Genomic DNA, 21973 nt, shown 5'->3' on the forward strand with positions numbered 1-21973 from the left:
AATGAAGACAAGATCAAGATTTTGAGTTTCTATCAATTCGGCCATTTCTGTATTGTGCTTGACTAAGGACCGAGAGTTGATTAGCCCAGCCTTAATAATTTCCTCTTTTATCCTGACAGGGTGGGTCTGAAATTTACTCAGCCTTCTGCTTTGTGAAAAATCGAACGTTAGCTGACAGAACGGGCATTGTTTAACTTCCTTCAGCATCATCAATGTGGGGCAGCAAGATTTAGGCCTGAGTGTAAGCAGCTCATTGTTAGAGTACCTTATCATCTCCGGACCTATCTCATTTTGTGTAGGGGTCATGGCCCTGGTCCCAGTACAGGCGCGGACGGGCGCAGACGGGCTTGCCTTTGGCGCTGCGTGCGTCCGCTGTGCGCGCGCCCTAACATTGGTTTAAACAAGTATTTGACGGTGAGCGACTAGACCGCTCAGTGCCGGAAATGCCCCCAGCCCAGAAGTTTGTCCCACTCTAGCCCCATCGGCACGCTCCGTTCAATCAACACTTGCCGTGACGGACCGGGGTGACTGGGGCAGGGCTTCCACCAAGGTTGCGGGTGCAAAAAGAATTGTGCAAATGAACTGCGCAAATGAGCAGGTAAACATTATTTCCTTTTTAAAACCACTTAAAAATCAAAGGATATCATCGGTACTAATCAGAGGTAATCAAAGCAGCATCCACGTCTTGGCCGAGCCGCGTAGTCTCTAACATCAGCCCCGCGTCCACTCTAACCAGGGCTTAAATGAGTATGTGACGGTGAGCGACTAGACCGCTCAGCGCCGGAAATGCCCCCAGCCCAGAAGTGTGTCCCACTCTAGCCCCCTCTGCACCCTCCGTTCAATCAGCACTTGTCGTGACGGACCGGGGTGACTGGGGCAGGGCTTCCACCAAGGTTGCGGGTGCAAAAATAATTGTGCAAATGAACTGTGCAAATGAGCAGGTAAGAAACTACAGCCTAGTAGTACCTTTATGAGGAACAAACACATTTAACTTAATTGAAATTACTAATAAAGAGTGCATGCTGCCAGTTACAAAGACCATGCGTGACGCCCTTTTTTGTTTATCATGTGCAGATTAGGAGCCGGGGTAACCAGAAAGAAACAGCGATGGTCAATTTTCCACCGTAATTTTCAAATCATAGATTTCACTTATACCCGTACAAACTTATTCTAAATCTGCACTGACATTAGAATGACATTAATTAGACTGGAGGGCTGACGTAAAATATATTTTTGCACTGGTCATTTGGTGCAAATGCCGGTTTTGCCTTGTTCAGGCACTATAGACTGAGAAAAATGCACAGCTGTAGTGAAACATTTAGGTAATCTTGAAATGATGGTGCAAAATTAAAATCAGCACTGGTGGAATCTACTTAATGCAATCGAAACTGCAGTCCCAGCAGACATTATGTCAACTACATCAAAGCTTGCTGACAATTTTGAATACTATAAACTGCGCTCTTTCATGTCCTGGGACAACTGTGAATTATTTGGTGTTTCGTTTTCAGCAATGACTGGGCAGAAAATCATTTAAATGTTAGTGATCTTTAAAAAGAGCAATTGACATTAGTACCAATCCGTTAAAATAGTAAATACACCCTAAGTATATACATTCTACGAAGAATTTATTTCCATTCATAGACACTGCAAGTTATACACAATCACAGACAGGTTAGTTTCCAATGTCCAGCACTTACTTAGTGTATACCGCTATGTTATTGAGAAAGACTGCAGAATTTATTTGTACAGGTAATATACATATGGCAGATAACTATCAACCAACTGGTTTCAACTATCATAAAGGTACAAATTTATGTAATATAAAGTAATTGCCATTAGAAAAAGGCAACTGAGTTAGCTGATATGGTACAAAAACCTGTAACTTCTATAAATACAGTGAAATGCACTAAGCTAAGTGAAATAGTACATGGTGGGTCATACAAATCTCTGGAAAACAGAACCGAGGACATGTGGCACATTATACAGCAAGAAAGGACATCAAGAAACACCACTAAGACATATCGAAATACTTTTCAAGTTGGAGGCATAGAACATACAGTAATATGTGATAAAGCAGCAAGGCCAGCCCAGACTGGCAAACAAAGGGGGAGGGCAGTTGCTGGCAGTTATAAAGTATTAGGCCTCAGACAGCAGCTTGTCAGAAACAGCTGTTGCCAAGTACTGATTGATTGTGTTTTCACTCTGGCTGGAGAAGTGTCGCAGACAGCCACCGGTCTGAGGCGCAGCCCGGGGCGGACGCATGCGCACATAGAACGCACACACAAAGTCACTCAACAGATGTCTAAGCTACATTAACCCTCAGTATCTTTTTTAAAAAAGACACAATATTCCGTGTGGTGCAAACTTCACGAAAATTAGTTTTTTATCAAGATGATGAAGTGGCAGAAATAAAAACATTTTCTGATAATGCTGGTCTTCAGGCTACGAGCATTGCTCGAAAAGGACGTTGCATTAAAAATCATCGAAAATCAAACGCCGCAGGCCCGGAAAAAAGTATTCGTTTTGTTTTCTTCTTCAACAAAATAGATTGACAACAGAGGCTAAAATTTTACACAACAATGATTCGAGAACCCCTTCTTTTAAACTTTTTTTAAACAACGCATCTCAGTTGCACGGCATGCATTATTAACATATAATTAAATATTTTATCAATCTGCCGTGCCCGTGTTTGGACCTTTGTGTGAGCATTTCGGTGTGCTTATAAGTTTTTTAATCCATGTGTGCACTGGAGTTGAAGTCCAAAACCAATACTTGTGTGCAACACTTTGGTTAGTGTCGAAACACTAAATTCATGACTGTGCCCTTAAATGGGGCACAAATGTTGAACCTTAACTTTGTTTGTGATCATGATCTTCTTAAACAATTTGCACCAATCGCCTTCCGTATTTTGAGAATGTGTATCCTTTTCCCAGTCCCAATATGGTCTCCTGGTAATCCATACCTTCGACACAACCTTAATAAACAAAAACAATGTTTAATAATCGTCACGAATATACTATTTCTCTGCGCTATTTTCATTACCGTGTCAAAGACTTTAAAACCCAGAACGGGCATTTTCTTTGCATTACAGCGAGCTATTTCAGCACACAGTTAACCTTGTGTATCCCAACCAATCACAACAGACGAGAATGACACCCACATAAGAAAAAAAAAAAGTGGGACAAATTTCTGAGCAGAGAAGAGCTGCCTCCAATGCAAATTACGGCATCACATATCCGATTGAGAGATCATTCCTTTTATACTCCGTCCCAATACTATAACTTGAAACGCTTTTTTTGTTGAAACACCATTGGACTGATCAGGCAGGCGGTGCACCAGGTGCATGGTTCGACAGTCAGTCTTTTTCTCTGGACTTGTCACATTTGTATAGGTTCGAGGTCTTTCTCTTCTAGCAATTGTATAAACATCATAAAACTCTCCTTCATGGATTCCATGTCATCCAGGGAGCTGGGCTGCAAAATCCACCGCTTCCCTCTTGCTAGCGGTTCCAGTTCGAAATATTTTTTGATCTGGAAAAAACACAACATTATGAATACAATGTGTAAGATATTTCTGTTTTGTAACACTGGCTATTCTTTAATTTGAGAGGGAGATAAAACAAGCCATCTGACCAAACATTGACAGCTGTAATTGTAAAATGCATGCAACACATTTGCATTTCCTCAAAGGTCTCCTTTCCCTATATGAAGCGGACAGGTGTACTGTCAAATAGAAAAATCACACGCTGTACCAGAAATCTGTAAAAGAAAAATTAAAAAAATACCAAATTTAAAATCCAGACTCTAAAAGTCAACCGTAAAAATGTGTACGTTATTAGTCTAGTACTTGGTTTCTCAGACGCTTTCGATAGCAGAGTAAAAACTGCAATTCGACCTGTCAAATTAAGCCCTGTTGACATGTCAAAACCCTACTTTTTAAACAAAACCCTACCTTATTACACATTATTAAGTACTAAATAAAGGTACTCCCAGTCAGTGCCAGCTTCAGGTGGGTGCAACTGGTTCTACTGCACTGGGGTTCAATCTCTGGGGGCATACTTTGTGCTCTGACAGAAGAGATGACAAAGCAGACAGATTAAGTGTGACTGGTGAAATGAGTACCCTGCAGAGACGTTTGTGTATCCAACCATTTTCAGGGGATAAAATTATTGGTAAGATAATTCTACAGGTTAATGTACTTGCGGAAGTGATATGTGTTTTGCTTAGCCACTCATCATAAACTTGCACAGAAGGTTAACATGCCTGCTGCACAGCCCAACAAGTAACATGCACATCAGTGATTTGTATTTTATGTAGCTAGCTCAGAGGGTTACTCCTTTTGTCACAGAGATCCTTTGGTTACTTGCAGTTCATAAGTTACAATCCTTCTGATATATATAGCACAGTGACCTCTAAACCGGTATCAAAGGGTGGATGAAAACTGAAAAGCACGGTTTTAGGACTTCGTTTTTTTCTCCTCTATCTTTTTCGTTATTCTGATGTTGATAAAAATGGTTCTTTTGGGTAGTACTCATTTTTATTAGTATAGACAAATGAAGCCACTATGACATTAAATCCTGAGTTTGTGTTTCTCCAGACTCTTAACCTATAATGTCTATGGATGATATGTGACTCCTACACCTTGTTGTCTCATTGTCTTTAACATTTCCTATACACTGATTTACACGCTTGTATCATTTATTTTCTCTATATAATATGTGTGTGATGTAAAGTGCTCAGGCTTCCTACATTGTATGCGAAGCACTATAAAAGAAATAAACTAAATGTGAGAGAAAGGCTATGCAGAGGTGAGGGGCACCATTGGAGACTGGTAGTTAGGGAATCTGTGAAGAAGTAAGTCAGGAGGGGCACCCACAAAGACTGTCACACTGGGAACAACCAACAATAAAGCCGGCTCTGCTGCTAGTGGTACTGGAACCCTTTTCTTGCCTCCCTGCTCTGGCAAAGAGACCTGCATTCATGCCAGGAGCCTCTCCCCATTTCTTTTCAGACAAAAAAGCTAAGGAAGATTGGGTCTCAGATTCATCCATTCCAGAGCCTTCCATCCTTTGTAGGTCTCGCCTACGCAGCGCACATGTGCTGCTTAGGAGGGGGACCTCTTGTAATCGACTCGCTTTTTTGGCCAAAAACGTGCACCCGTTGCATGACTTTCAATGGCAACGCGTGCACTTTTGGCGATTCCCTTGCGGGAACGTGCTTGAAACCATCTGTTTGTAATTAACTTGCAAACAGATGGTGCCCTTGGCTCGCTCCCGCAAGGGAAACGCACACCGAGTTTCGCTAGTTCGTTTAACTTTGAAACTGAGCGCGGCACCGCTTCACGGACGCCGCGCTCGGTTTATTTATATATTTCTTAACTTTAGCACTGAGCGCAGCGCCCGCTTCAAGGACACCGCGCTCAGTGTTGAAGTTAAGAAATTTATAAAGAAACCGAGCGCGGTGTCCGTGAAGTGGCGCCGCGCTCAGTTTTAAACTTAAGCATTTGCAATACAATCGGGCCGATTACATTGCAAATGTTTGTTTTTTAATTTAGTGACCTTTTCTTAACATTCAATACACTATGCCATCTTTTTATAATAATACGCAAATCCCTGGGCATGGCAAGCAAAACTTTTTACAAATAACAAGCTTTACACTTTCAAAAAGTTACACCAAAATAAATCCAAGAATCTTGCTAAATTTTAATGTACTAGCAGTATTTCAGAAACACTGCTCCGTTTGAAAGGGTTTTTATTCCAAACACGGGTCCACACTGCCACCGTGTGACAGAAAGAAAACAACGTTTTGAGCCACTTTAATAACTGGTGTCAAAGCTATTGTAATGAAACGAGATAGGTGGGAAGGTGAAAAACCCACAATGCATTTTATAAAGGCACAAAGAGCCTCCAAATAAGCAGGAAACCAACTCTAAGAAGCCTCATTACGTACAAGCTAATAATTACCGACATCGGAATTAGGATTTATCCCCGTTAAATTCTGGCACGTTAAACTTAAACCTAAAGAATTTAAAGGGAGAAAAATGCCCGGCAAACACCGGGACAGGTACATTTTGGCGCAGCAAGTATCAAAATTCACCTTTTATATACTCCCATTTTAGGTAAAAACTGCTCTCATGAATAACGCACCACACATTTTTACTTTTCTGGTGCAATAAATATCGCACCTAACACCGGGCAACTGGTAATCAGGGACTCCGTGGGGGTTTCCAGCTAATCATCTTTTTAGGTCTCGGCTAGGCAGCGCATGCGCTGTCTCGTCGAGAGATGCTGTATACAGTATTGTGGGGGAAGCTCTGACCACTTTCTGTCTATGTTTTTCATTGGCTACAATCTTAAATGCTGCATTTTGATTCGGTTTCAGGTTGTTAGTCCCGCCTCCTGATGGCCATGTTGTCATTTATATCCTTCCCTGGCTATTGGCCCCTTTACTCTAAAACAATTTTTGCCCCTGTGTCCCCGTCCACCCCCTCCCGCAGTCCATGACTTTTCGCTCCCTCCCCCTCAGCCCCCCCACTCCCATTCGTGCCTTCCTGGACCCTCACCCTCCCATTTCCAATGCAATAGTTTTCGCGTAAAAACACTTTTATTGCATTAAGAAATGCTTGTTTGGCGTGTGATTGGTGGGTCAATTGCACTCTTTGTCTCACATGCACGCGATGCCTTACACCGCACGCATGCGTGACAAAACAGTGGCATTTTCACAATTCACAGCGGTAGGCAGAGACAGCACAAGACGCGAAGCGGTTTCCTGCAGCATTTGTGTCGATGTTAACAAACAACATTTTTGATTATTGCCTGTTTTTATTGGTGATTGAAGGTCTAACCAGATACCTGACCGTCTCTTCGTTTTTATTTGATATTTTTTATTTTTTAAATTTCTGCTTTAATGTTCGTTGCTCTCTGATGGACTGGTCTTTTTTTATTAGTGCTCTTAGGTTTTTTCCACTGTGTATCAGGTTGTCAGTGCAACTGGTTTTATCGCCTCCTTTATTTGTAGATATCACTGCCAGTGATAACAAATCCCAGATATTATCCCACAACGTGCCCCAGTAAGCCCTCGACTGTTCTCTCACTAAACTTGTTATTGTACCCGGATGCCGCAAACCTACTAACTCAACTGGCCATCGTCTAGATCACTAAATGGGTGGCCCGCCGTAGTAGCGGGCAGGGGGTGCTGGCAATGTCTGCAGTCTCATATATCAGATTGAACTATCATCGTGGGGATAAAAGCAGGGTATGTGCCTTTAACTGTCCAAGCAAATAGGTAATAGGCCGCGGTTCGCTTTCTTGTCAAGTGAGCATGATGTCTAGGCCGGGTTGGCAGTTTGGCTCTATCTACTTCAAGAATATTTTAACCAATATTTCTTAGTGAGGACTGATGACACCTGCCGCAAGTTAATCCTTTTATAAAGGGAAGACATTAGCTGTGTGTGTGTATAGCGAATACACACTACGCTGGCTGTCTTATCGTACATGGCATGGGTGTGGCCCTTTAACAAATTAATAAACTGGGAAATGTAGTCGATGCTAGGCTGTTGGTGTGACGAACAGTATCACATTTGGGCCCCATCTACTGTACACCCACTGAATAACATTCCAGGATGTGAACCTTAAGTAGTGTTTAGTGTAGGGATGGCGATGGATGTAATGCGGGTGATCAACTTAGTGGTTCATTGTGATATTGTCAACGTTTTCTTTAAGTAACATCTTTTCATCTATTGATCTATTCGATTAAGGTAGGGCAGTGAGAGGTTTTAGTATTTCTCGAACTACTTTGATCTTATGAAAAGCTTCACTGGATAATAGTAGAGTGTAGTGTAATTAACATTTTCTTGACCTCCGCTTCACCTCAAGCCCGAAGAACTCCGCATTTACCCGAAAAGGTACATGGCCAAGTTACTCGTAAATGGCTTGGAAGTATTGGGTTCTAGGTGTTGGTTGGCTGCTTTTTAATACGATACTTCAGACGAAGGATTTTTCGTCTTGGGAGTACTGAGTGCCAATGCACTAACCTTGTATTTTCAATTCACGTTTGCGAGTTTTATTGCTCTTTGTGGGAACAGTCTTCTTGGACAAAATTCGAATTTGGAATGGAAGCTGAAGGGGGTGGTTATATCTGTGCAAACCGGATCCGCGACCTTTGCTTAAGTATGGCGCATGAAGTGTCCAGCTGATGCAGTAGCTTTAGACTTCTGAATGATTTTGAAAATCAATTTGTAATGATTGCGGCACTTGCGCAGTAAGTGGTGTATAGTATTCCATATTCGCAACAAATTTGACCTATTTTTGGAATGTAAGCATGGCTTTGAACTCGTGGTCATTCTGGGTTATTTGATGGTAGCACATCAGGATTACCTCCGGCGACTAGAATTGCAGTGCATCTTTTGTGTCTTGACTTTTTAGTGGATGTAATGCATTGTGATCGTGTTTCATTTAGAAAATAGAGTGCGGGTGCTCATACATGGCACTGCTCAGAAGCCCGAGGTTGGCGCTATTAAATATCGGCGCGCCAATAACCAAGGTTATGTATTCCTTTTCGACCTAGAGACTCTTAAATCCTCTGCTTGGCACTCCTGGCCCCATTATCTCACTCTTAATTTACTGCTTTCTTCCCTTTTTTGCATGTGTCCCGCTTGTCTTTTCCTCCTTTAGCTTCTGCGAGTTTTTCCCGGTCTTGCTCTCGGGAAATGTTTGATCACGATAAATAAGTGCCGGTCCCCAAAAATTAGTGTCGTTGTCCGCCACCGGCTCAAATTAAGTAATGGTTTGACATATAGACGACCTTCTGTTTAAGTACAAACAGCTCCGGTCTTTGTATTTTTGACTGTGGCAATTCACTTTTAGCAAATAGATTGGCAGGCGAGACCGATTGCATTGCAAATGCTTGTTGCCATGTGGCATCATCTACTGAGCGCCTGAAGAGACCAACAGATTGACGTCTGCCAACTCACACATTCATCGGAATAAAATAAGCGGCACATTCAAAGACTTTTCTGACAGTTAAGGCGCAGACCATTACTGAAAACTTGTTCCGTCAGTAACCCAAAGAAGTTGAAAAATCTGGTGTTGCACGCACAATATATTTTACTTGATTTATTCACCAAAACCGGTTACCTTCCACAGGTGTTTCTGGATGAGAGTGTAGTCTTCATGGAAGAGAGCAATGCATCGGTACCAACAAGTACTGTACATAGTTAAAATAAACGGTGCAATGCTGAATTCAGTCAGACAAAGAATATTACGTCGGCCCTTTCAAGGCTACTCAAATAACAATACAGTACACAGCGTGGTGGAAGGTAAGATGTGATGTGTTGGAATACCACAGCATAGACGTGCCCCATCACTGGCTGGGTCCGAAAGCAACTCAAGCCACCATCACACAACAAAGTGGGGAATTTCAGTCTGTCAATTATCTTTCAAAAAAAGTGTTTATTTTTTTATTTTTTTTAGGACAAAACTGGCTCTAATCTTTTGCTGCAAACCATTGGAAATGGAAACATGAATGTCTTTACATTAGCAATGAGTCATACCAAATGTGTGTAGGAAGGTCTTCTGACTGAGCTAGACCATTACATGCGTCATGGAGCGACCATCAAAGGCCGATGTTAACAGAAGGGAGCAAAGGAAAGCAGAAAGGTGGTATCCCTCGCTGCTCTTATGCAGGGCTTTGAGAGGGGTGAAAAAAGTGCTTTGGGCCTCTATAAGAAGCTTGCCTATGTAATTAAGGGTGTGGCTTAAGTAGGTACACTAAATATCTATGATTCCTGTAGTGTGCCACCCCACCGCTTTTTAGATCGAGCCACACAATTGCCCAACTAATAATTCCTCTCCAACCCACATAATTCCATTACACACCACATACATAACATATAGGTAACAAAATTGTTATTTACAGCGCCAATAGCTGTAACTCAAGCAAATGCAAAACCTATCGCATTTCTAATGCTTGTTTATAAGGGTGGTTCAGTTGTACATAATGCCTTCCTGTTTATATATAAGGTAACAAAAATGCTTTCTATTATAACTTTCCAACATGCTGCACAGCAGGCACACTGCTCTACACCATGGCTTAAAGACATTGGCAAAGCCAATAGCTCCGGATAAACACTTACAAGGTCCCAAAGGCGAGACCTATTGGCTATACCAATGCTTGCTTCACTTGTCACTCACACCAGAAGGCCTCTGTCCCACCACACCCACTGTAAGACACACGGGCTGTGAAGAAATCATCAGGTTTCCAGCTTTTGTCAAATGAAAAGGCTTGTTCTAAAATAGTTTTAGCCATCTAGAGTGGTGCAGATTGGCGGGAGTGGGGCATCAAGGACATAGGGCTGAGGGGCAGGAGCAGGGAAAGGAGAGGATCATGGAGTACCCCATGTGCCTGGCTTTAAGGTAAAACATCCCTGTGGTCTGCACACCACCTCTACATCTCTCTGCAGTAGAAACCAACCCTGGCGATCAAGTTGCCAGCTCTGTTTAAAGAGGCTTTACTAAATGAAATGTTTTACCGTCCGATGACTTGAGAACAGTACAGTCTGATTCCTTTGGAAAACACTTTGCACTTACTCTGGGCACAGAGTAATCTTTCCAGGCTTCAGTTATTTCCTTTACCTGGCTTTGGGGTAGCAGCACGCATGCACGTACAATCTAGTCTGTCTGCACTCTGTTTTGAGTCAGCTACAAGATTTTCACAAGTCAGTAATATCGTGTAGATGCTGAGAGCACCTGGTATAGAGCACTTGGTAAGCCAAAGACCGGTTCCAAAACAATTCAAGAATCACATCTTTGTCAAGATCCATTCTCTGATCTCTTGTTTTTATTTGGTACACCATGAGTGCCTTAAGGCTATTGGGTTTCCAGTATGTGATATTTTTAGCATTTCATGTGTGGATGGTGGGCGTAGCATAAAAGTCTGAGACTCGGTCTTCTTTGCAGCATCCCTGTCTGCTCACTGAGCACAAGTGCAGAAGAGACATGAAAGCAGTGAAAAAAGACAGGTTGCAAGTACCTACAGTTGATAAACAAACTTCATAACATGCCTTTGACACAAGAGGACCACCATTTCAATGTTAAACGAAATTTGCTATTTTATTAGAATGTTTTTGCTCTCAATAATTTTCATGGATTCCCCCTTGAGGTGAATGGGATCCGTCAAGTCCATTTAGGAACTCGCACAAAGGCAGTCATGCATGATTGGGTTGATATTGTGTTTCAGGATTATTAGGACTTCGTTTTTATTTCCCCGATTCCCCATTTACCCTAAAAGCTTCACACTCTATTTGTGGGATGCCATGGCTGATGCCTCATGCCTAGGAGTTTCGGTGTTGTTGGTACATTTTAAACGACTCCTGCTTAATTTTAAGATCGAAGGAATGCAACGAGATACTACTATCCATGAATGTCAGAGGTCAACTCACAACCCTACATACCGGTCTCAAGCTAAATTACTATTGACAGCCCCCCCCCCCCCCCCAATCCGTGCTGAACAACCCTGTAAAATTAGGCAGGTATGCAGACCGCTGGAGAAAAAAAATCTTCTCTGAGACGCCTCCCAGAACATAGCAGACCACAGGTTCAAATCCTAGAAAGATGCCTATAGCCTTTGACCCTTCCATGATCCACACAACCAATACAATGCTGATACACCATACATTTGTATATCACCTCACAAACAACCCTGCTACCTTCTTAGCAGTCCGTAGCACACAAGCTTTCATCATAACACATTAGACAATGTTCTGCATACCCTTCCAAAATAGCTCCGATTAAACAAATGGTCGGGTATCAACCTGTTTACAACAATGCACATTCCAAATCACAGAACACAGACATAACCTCAGCATTACACATCTACAACTGCGCTGAAATACCATATAACATAGAATTTGTAAGGTGTAGGATCACCAGAAAGGTGTCTTGGCACTGATAATATTTGTTATTAGCCAAGCCAATGATAGACATTAGACATCCTCAGGAGGATGAAAAGGACCCAGGGGAATCAAATCTGTGGCCAAGGAGTCAAAACACAGATCCCTGCAGTGGATACATTAGCTCACTGAGCCGCCAGACCTGGACATATAGTTGGGAATGAACATGCTAGCAACACCACTGCCAAGCTTGACATACAACACATCCTAAATAGTGCAAACGACGACAGAAGTCTGAACATAAAGCCAATTTACTTCTAGGGGACTATATAGAGGTAGGCGGAATCGGGACAGACCCCAGATATTGGTGGCTATCTCATCTGCCAACTTACGATGTAGCACACCCACCAAAATAAAGAACTTACTCTTCCCAAATATGTAAATAACTGGCTTTTAAGGCATCAAGCAATACTTGCTTCCAACTGCTTTCCACACATGCATTTACTAGGCAATGGGCACCAGTACCAAGAGAACAACTAATTGAGCAATTAGATACAGCCCTCCTCTTTCACCCAGCAAAACATTCAGAAAGTCATACCCAGGGCTACCCAAAAGTTCTAAAATTCCACACTAGTGGCAGATTATGCGCTACAAAAGTGCCTTTTAAAAATAGCAATAAGATTCTAAGCCAGCCATGGCTCCTTGAGATATCCCTAAAGTACACTTAAAAAATACAAATGTTTTCCTCTAGTTTTGGGATCACTGTTGATTATGACATGATTGGTATTTAAAGTACACGATATTTTACTAACAGTTGTAAAAAGTGTAATATTTATTATCTATACAGCAGACACTGCAAGTTCAAGGATTCTGTCTGCTGTTACATAGGTGTGATATTAGAATATCATTGACAGAATATCGTTTGACATACATGTTGAATCCTAAATATCGTCTACAAATCTATCACCCATCAGAGTTAATGACAGAAACTCTGAACCAAATAGGACAAAGCCAGATCAGAGGGAGAAAATGAAGTGCTGCCAAACGAGCTTGAGAAATGGACCAGAACAGCTTGTAGAGAAATGTGTGTGAACAAAAAGAACACTAGGAAACAGAAAAACCTATTAAGACTGGATGAATCTTCCCACGGACTTCATAATGTTCATTCCATTAATTCAAGAAGAAATCAATAATTCATGAGAGATGGTATTGAGGAGTATACATTAGACATATTTAGGATTTTTTGTAAAGTATTGCATGTTACACTTGAGGTTACTTAAGAGTTCTACATGGTCTGAAAATAGAGCAATAGAGATGAGTTAGAGTCATGGTGGACTTGGTCCTTTCTGCAGGGTCATAACCAAACCTTTTGCCTTCAACCCCGTTTTTTTCCTGAACCCGTTTTTGCTGGATTTTAGGACTCTGCACACTTTACCACTGCTAATCAGTGCCAAAGTGCTTGTACTCTCTCATTTAAACATGGCAAAATTGGCTTACAACCAATTGGCACATTTTATTTACTTGTAAGTCCCTAGTAAAATGGTACTACATGTACAGAGGGCCTGCAAATTAAATGCTATTACTGGGTCTGCAGCACTGACTGTGCCACCCACTTAAGTAGCCCTTTTAAACATGTCTCAGGCTTGCCATTGCAGCCTGTGTGTGCAATTTTAACCTGTCATTTTGACCTTGCAAAATAAACCTTTTTCCAGGCCTAAACCTTCCTTTTTAATACATATAGGTCACCCATAGGGTAAGCCCTAAACAGCAGAGGGCAGGGTGCACAGTATTTATAATGTTGGACAAGTACATTTCCTGGAAGTGAACAACTCTTAAATTTGTTTTCCACTACTGCAAAGCCTGTCTCTATCCTAAGATAACATTGGGTTACCTTATTACATGTAATACGTGATAACTTTCAATTGGGAGAAGGTATGAATGTCGGGTCTGGTGTCTAAAGAATTGTAATTTAAAACCCTCTTTAGTGGCAAAGTTGCTTTTTAAGTCACAATTCTGAAAATGCCACTGTTAGAACGTTAGCATTTTCTTGTCCTAACCATTTGGTACCTGCATCCAGTTCCTGGTTCACATGAATAGGTGTAGCTGGCAGTTGGTATTTGTGTATTAATCCCAGACAGTGAGACAGGTGAGAATAGGAGTTGGCAGGATAGGCCATATACGACTTGCTGAGGGGGAGAAGGTGCCACCTACACACTTGCACATCACAAGGGCTCTGCCTAGCACACTCCCAAAGATTTTGACACTAGTCTTTTATGACCACAGACCACCTGGGGCCAGGGAGGGAGGCAAGAAGCACCTCGGGGTGGAAACTTCTCCTACTTCAAAGTAGGCACCAGATACAAATATTCATCCCTCAGACCCAATTCTTCAGTATACATCTGGACCTGTGCAAAACTCCATCGCGGTCAGCCTGAACTTGTGACTTTGGCCCGGTCCAGCTCTACCAGATAACCACAGTTGCCGCTTTGTGCCTTTAGGCACTATCTTCACTTATATCTTTCAAATTTCACAGCTTCGGTTCTACTGATTGGATTTTATTGTTTTGGTCTCAAATAATTTATTACATTTTACTCAGTTTTTCTAAAAAGGTATGGGCTTTTTCTTGTCTTTTGTTTTCATGATATTACCATTTGAAGTGCTGCATAAATACTTTACACATTGCCTCTAAGTTAAGCGTGACTGTTTTGTGCAAAGCTACTAGAGAAATAAGCACACAGCTGGGGGGTGGGGAGGGGATGGGGATTGCTTGTGTTTCACCCTGACAGAGATTGTGGTTGCTGCTTAAATGGGGTTTTACCCCCATCAACCAGTAACCCAATTTTCTAGAAGTCTGTTCAGTAATGGAGGGCCCAATCTGACGTTCTTCATTGGAGTCCCCAGGCAAAAGAAATACATTTTTTAGACAGCCAGTTTCAGTTTTCAGGCCCAACTAAAATGAATACAGTTGGACTTTTACCCTCATGCTTGGATTTTATCCATCTTTTTTTTTTTAATATGCATAATTTCACAAACCAAACAAATGGCCTTGATCTGTGCCCCGGGGATTGTTTTCCCCCTCTAGCACCAAATCCTGCCTCTGCCACTGTGATGGGTTAAAGTAAAATGTGAATATCAGATGAACAGTCCAATGGATGTAGAGGGCTGAATTAAATAACCTTTATGAATGTATATGTAAAATTGCTTATCTGTGGCTCTCTGTGTGACCCCTCCCCCACAAATCACGTCTAGAGATGCCACTGACTGAGGACAAAAGGGATATGCATTTTACTTGTTGAACTTTGAGTTCTAGTGTCCAGTAAGGAAGATGAGTGTTTCTTAAATATAATGGCACAGATTTCTTCAGGCAAGTGCGAATGAAACTCAGACCTTTTAATTTACTTTACATCTGCCTTCTTCTACCTGCCCGTAAAAGCTAGCATGTGCTGCCAATTAAAATAGTCCGTAAGATAGGATGAACCTAGTGAACAACTTTACTTAGGTGAGAGGTGGCAAAAATGTTATTTGACACAAAAGATAACTGATGTCCCAGGGTTCAACTACATTGGCTGACTTTAACTGCTGTTAAGGAGAGCTGGGGATACTCACCATCAAGAGTTTTAGGATTTATAGCTCTTCTGTCATGAAAATAATTTGTTGTAGCTGTTTTCAATTGCAGCCACAGGTGCTGATGACAAATTTCTATTTACACCAGACAGGAGGTCAATTGTTTATACCGATGGTCGACACAGAGTTTCAGAATTCTCTGTGTGTCATAAGGGTAACGACTGAAAATTAAGTCCAAAACCACAAAGTGTGGGAGTGGTTTGATATAAATATTATCAAGACACAGGGAGAGACGGAGGCAGCCTGTTGGGACAGGAGGATACAAATGTTCAGACTTGGCTACCGCTGTATCCTTCAGTCAAGAAAGAAGAGAACCAAGCAACAATGATCTTTGCTAATCCTGCTTCCTGTTCGAGACTATGGTCAGATGTTGGGCGATTCATTACATCAAATGTCAAGCAGCTCCTAGAAGAGCACTGAAAATATCAAAGAGGTATGTGTCTCACAGGATTGGAAATAAAGTTTTGCGAGAGTCTAGCAAGCCATGGGAATTTAAGAGATTTTGGATTTGCGTGGTCTTTCTTTCTCCAGTTAGCTATGGGAAAATCTACAACAGAACGGAAACTGGCATGTTTGTGTCTTCTCTAAAAGGATAATCAAAGCCCAGTAGCGGCTCCTGGAGGGAGTGCTGCGGGGCGGCGGGGGAGGGACAGGGTGAGGGGGTAGTAAACTCTGGCATACAGCCGAACGGAGGTAAGTAAATAAAGTTGCAGCGTACGCAATGTCATTTGTTTTATTTATTTATTTACTTACCTGCGTTCGGCCGTATGCCGTAGTTTACTAATCCCCACACTGCCCCTCCCCCACCCTGCCCCACCGCCCTTCAGCACTCCCTCCAGGAGCCGCTACTGTCAAAACCTTCAGGCACCATCTCCTTACAAAGAAACTTACTAAAGGGTAAAAACAACTAAGTGGAAAAAACATCAGCAAATGTAACAAGAAGAAATCCAGGAAAAGCTTCATGAGGTCAATCCAATGGTCAAAAACCCCTTAATAAATCTGCAATATTCACAACTCACGAGGGGAAACCTAAAGGCTAGGAAAGAAGGTAACAGGCTAGATCCTGCTGCTGTAGCTTTCAGAGGCAAGGTGATGGCTACAGCCATGATACTGCTTATTATAATAAGAAGTTTGGGCCAGATGTTCAAAACTTTTTTAATAACAAAGACACTGATTCAGCGTTTGCAACAGCAAAAAGGTTTTTTGCCAATGTACAACACCTAATTTTAGGAGTCAGTAAAGTTTTATTAATTCAAAAAAAGCATCTGGGTCTTCATTGGTGCTTGGAAGGGGAGTGTTTTGGGATCCCTTTTAAATAACTAATCGGTACCAGGTATATCAATTTTTTTGCAACCTGAATTCTAGTCGCAAACTATTGAAAGGTTGGGGTGGTAACTTATTCACAAAAGGGAATCGGTCCTTTTTGGTCCCCTTCCCCTTTTAGATCATTGGGGAGTAGGCAGTGGCCAACTATCATTGAAACTTTGAAAAAAAATGCAGAATGTCGCCTTTAAGAAAATCTGGCTTAGGAAAAAAATAAAAATCTTTTTTGAAGCACAGAGACGGTGGTCCTCTGGCCCTTGTAGACCATTTTACTTTGATTCTGGCTAATTGAAGTGAGTCGTAATTTGCAGGCAACCTTTTTAATATTAACTACATGGATCGGCCTGCAACCCACTCTGACACCTTATTTTGCGTACGGAACTATTAGTAAATAGGTTTATCTGCAAAATGAGATTCTGCTACCAAATTGTGATAACTATTTGAAACCAGAATATGTGTAGACCTGGCCTTATAATCTATAAAATGCTTGCAATATCATCACAAGGTAGGTAGCATCAGTGTTTTTTTTATGGGGAGGTAGTGATGGAACTGCACCGAAAAACACTGTTGGAGTCTTACCAATAGTTGAGATTTTACTGTACTAACAAAGCATTTCGACTACGAGGGTAGCTTTGTGATATCAAGTAAGATATGTTTTTATATGCTTTCTTGCTGCAATCAATGTTTTTATCTCCAATCTTTTTTTCACTTTCCTTACTTACATATTGTAGAACAAACGTTTGGGGCGCTTGGCCATCTCTATAAAGTGCCACGAAATTCTCCAACATTTTTGTGTTGTCTGGGAAGGAAGCCAAAATGTGAAGGTACATTTGGAGAACAGCAACATAAGTAAATTCTTTATGACTAAAAGCTGAAGTGAGTAAAGAGAGGAGGGAGTACAAGGAGTACATCCCAAGGAAATGTCAGGTTGCAGAAACTGTAGCTTGAAAAAAATTACGAATTTAAGCATGGCTGATGTTAACTCAAATGCTCATTTCTTAAGAGTTAATAGGAAAATGCACCCTATAATATCTCGGCCGCATGGCTGGTACCTTGCCAATCGGTGTATACGACTTCTGTACCAGCACCCTGTGCACTGCTGCTGAAAATGTGCCATAAATTGTATTTTTTCAAATCTTATTTTGGGCTGTTGAAAAGCTTTGTGCACGTGGCAAAAATACAAAAGAATAAATGCACTGCAATTCACCAATTACACCGAGCATTTAACTGAAACATAGTAGACAGACCATTTATGAGTAGAACTAACTTCATCAAATTCACAAAAGCACAATTACTCTTTGTAAAAACACATCACCACACCAGAGATCCGTATGGTTTTGGCACCAAAAGCATTGGCCCACTGACATGTGAACTATGAAAGCCGGCACAACATCGAGAAATGTGTCTAGAAGGGAAGGTTTTGATCTGGAAAGTCCATTTAATCTCAGTTGACTGGAGAACAACACTGCCAAGGCTGTTCTTTCTGTGCTTCATTTGACACAGAGTAAATTCTTTACACAACAGTTTGACATTTCAAACATTATTTCTCTCTGCGCTAAAATTACTGTTTGAGGTTGAATCCAAGGAGCAATTGATAAAAAAAAAACCCACAGGTATCTTTTGCCTGATCAATGTTTAGTTTGCACATTCTTTTGTCTAAGATTATTTTCATTAGAAATATTAGCTTTCCAGTAGAGCTTCCCAGTAGAGCCACAACTATGCAAAACAGACCATAACGTCTGAACGTTCAGTACACTGTACTGACTGGAACATGCTGAAGCAGAGGAAGAAACTTAATTTAAAAAAAAGTTATGTGATAACTTTCCGAGGCATTATAATTATTAGCTAAAACGGTTTGCACAAAACACAAACATTCTCGATACAGCTATACAACAGCCACTTTACAAATTGATGTAAGTACTCTCAGAAAACAGATTCCAGTTCATCTTGAACTTCATCGTCCAATACCCAACAGATGCTTTCAGAAATATTTTAACAACCAAATTGTTAACCTAGGCTTTTAAATCAAGCAGATTCAGCACGGTACCTGGCCCAACCAATACCTAGAAGAATGACCTCACCATTCCCTGATGGAACAAAGTCATCCCACCCCCAATCAGTCCAACAACCATCCCTCAACCCCACCGACCGCATGCACTCGAGGCCAAGCAGCACAACGCAAAATAAGAAGATAAGATAGCGAAACCAGCCTGCAACACAGATTTTGTCTGAATGTAGTAAAGAGGTGCCACAGCCAATGTGAAACTGACAGATAGCTGGAGGTGAGGACCCCAGGTCTGGCAGGTCTGGAATGCTCTCTGACTCTCCCGCCCCCCACCCCCCCCTCCCTCCATTACTGGCGACATCCGCTCTAACCCTCTCCACTGCTGATTTGCTTTTTATCCATATGCATTTAAACCATGAACAGACGTTCCATGTGAAACAAACTATAGACGCATCTTAATAGTGCATATTACATGTCTTCAACATGCTGCATACCTGCCTAAGCAAATGTTTATTCAACCACTAAAAGGTGCCACTGAAGCCACATATCAGCGCTAAGCAAAAGTACAAATGAATACATGTTGTAGAATCTACACCAACATGTAGTGTGTCTATCTGATCACGTAGATCACATTTGCCAGGTCTGGTGGTCCAGTGGACTAATGCGTCCATTGCAGGGGCCTGTGTTCGACCTCACGGTCACAGGTTCAAATCCCAGCGGGTCCACTCAGCCTTTCATCCATATGAGGTAGATAAAATGAGTACCATTGAGTTGGGTAACAATAAACATCTGTTATGCAGCGCCAAGAGACCTCTGGGTGAACGTGCGCTTTACAAATACACATGTTATGTTATGTTAAGGCGGTGCAATGCTTTAACGGTGTTAGTGGTTACAGTGGATGGACACTAGCACAAATTCTTATGGTCGGCTTGACAGTACAGCTGTCGCCAGACAATTATGTGAGTATCACTAAAGAGGGGCTTTGGTGCCACCCACATGTTGGGAGACAGGAGTTTATGCTCTGATTGGGCAGAAGTTGTGTGCTTCTACAAAAAAGTGCTTGCCCTCTACACAGCAGTGATCAATTAGTTTATTTATCCAGCTGTTTGAGTTTGAGCTTTCAGGGGCACACACATACACACAACATTGTAATACTGAAGTGTCTAAACTAGATAGCTTGTGGTGATTTTCTCTGGTAGCAGCACGGATGGGAGGAATGCCGTCATTAACCTACATGCATGTTTAGGTCTGGCTTGACAGTGCAACTGCAAATTACCTTTTAGCCTACACCAATATTAGTCTACAATTCTTTGCTTCCACACAAATACATATCCAATCCCATGTTATTTACTTCTAATGCTTCACATTACCATACAACATTCCTTTTAAGACAGACCTATTGGTATTGCAAATATATGTTGTAGATCCGGACTTGTTTTCTATCATCAGACTCTTATCCAGAGCAAGAGAGATAAAGGCATAAATAAGAGAAAGAGAAATATAGGTAAATACCTGCAAACGCAGAAAGCAGGTATGAAAAGGAATCTGGAGTGAGAAACTTTGGATGCCTGAATTCAATTATTTCTTTTTTATAGAACTGAAACATTGGGGTGAAGGTGTTGATGCTGGTAGTGGTAGACAAGCAGCAGATTGGGGCAGATTTATCAACACTTTATGCCGGTGCAAAGTCACCAAAAGAAATGAAAACTGGCACAAAGTGTTCATTTGGGATTCACTTTTCAGCACGTTGGAAAGTTGCCTAAAAATAACGCAAAGCAGCGCTAAGCACTTCTATACATTACCTTGTTTCAAGGAGGCGTCTTGTGGGTAGTGCACAGGCATTTCTACACTATCACACATGGTTTCTGACACAAAGCCCTATATACTAACACTGGTAGAGAGGGTTATGCAACAAAAAGACGACTCATTAAGACAGGTGCAAAGTAGGAGAAAAGTTTTATTTTCTTCAAGCTTTTCCCAATTTTCAACTGTGCTGCACTGTATAGCAACATTCAAGTAAAGCGTTTTGTACAAAACCTATTCTAGACTCCTACGCACACACCTTTACACTATAATGCACGGAGCATGGCGAAAGACAGCCAAAATGCATGAGAAGAGAGCTGCAGCGCCACATCTTAGTAGATATGACCTGTCGTGCTCTTCCTTTCATTCAAAGCAGCGCATAACTTTGATTGCTGTGTTGCGTGAAATAATAGTTAATTTGAGCCTTGTTGATCAGACATTGCAGGGGAATGGCAAGAGTTAAGGAAGGTTGGTAACACTCCTAGAAAACGCACTTGTCACAGCACCATCTTCAGAGAAGACGGGGACTGGGCAAGCCTGCCCACATGCCCGCAGCAGTTGCCATCATGTCCATTTTAGATATGACACTGCATCTAACAACACTGCTGTAAACAAGTTGTTAAATATTTCAAAACCTAAAAGGTTAGATGAGATCAAAAGAAAGAGGACAGGAATCCTGCAGGCACGCATGGTACAGAACAGCAATCAAAAAATTGGCTCAGTGACAACGCTCACGTATCTGTACAGCTACACATTTCTCAATGTTTCAACAAACACACACAAAATATATATATGTATGTATGTATATATATAAATATATATATATATATAATCACATACCTACTCACTAGTAATTAGTGTAATATAGTAGATGAAGTTTTGAGAGTAACAGCACTTTAATTGCACTTTCACGATCATGCAGAAGGTAATTTCCTGCAAAGAAGATGAAAGAGTAACACTTCAGTTTGTGTTCTAGCAACTGCATTCTCTCCATGCAACATTAACAAGGGAAGGGTGTGGAAACTGTATAACATCGTTGAACAAAGCGAGCTTTTAGTGCAGTCACTTGACTAAAAGGCCTGCTGGTGTTAAGCTGACAAATATGGCTGGGAAACCTGAGACTCCCAGACAGCTAACCCACTAAATGTCTGGCCCACGCCCCCTACTGGTAGACGAGCGTGATCCGCCCAGCAGCAACTTCACTCAAGGGTGCATTTGTGACATTATTTACACACGATGCTTGCAGTATGTTGACGGTTCTTCATGTACTGAATTCTTATGTTTCAGCAGTTGAGGGTCTCTATTCTAATCTGATAACCACATATTCTGCCT

At 41.6% G+C, this 21973-nt stretch overlaps 1 protein-coding gene across 8 annotated transcripts in view; it reads right to left on the reverse strand.

Annotated features, from left to right (window-relative positions):
- Window positions 1–1608: 1608 nt before the first annotated feature.
- Window positions 1609–21973, reverse strand: part of ARL15 (ARF like GTPase 15) — a 1560154-nt gene continuing 1539789 nt past the window's right edge. For all 8 annotated transcript variants that reach the window (XM_085631270.1, XM_085631276.1, XM_085631265.1 and 5 more), the window contains one exon: window positions 1609–3530. In XM_085631270.1, coding sequence (XP_085487396.1) covers window positions 3378–3530 — 153 coding nt within the window. In that variant the 3' untranslated portion in view covers window positions 1609–3377. The remainder of the gene's footprint in view (window positions 3531–21973) is intronic.

Source organism: Triturus cristatus, chromosome 2_1 (assembly GCF_964204655.1).
Source record: "Triturus cristatus chromosome 2_1, aTriCri1.1, whole genome shotgun sequence".
NCBI classification, from domain to species: domain Eukaryota; kingdom Metazoa; phylum Chordata; class Amphibia; order Caudata; family Salamandridae; genus Triturus; species Triturus cristatus.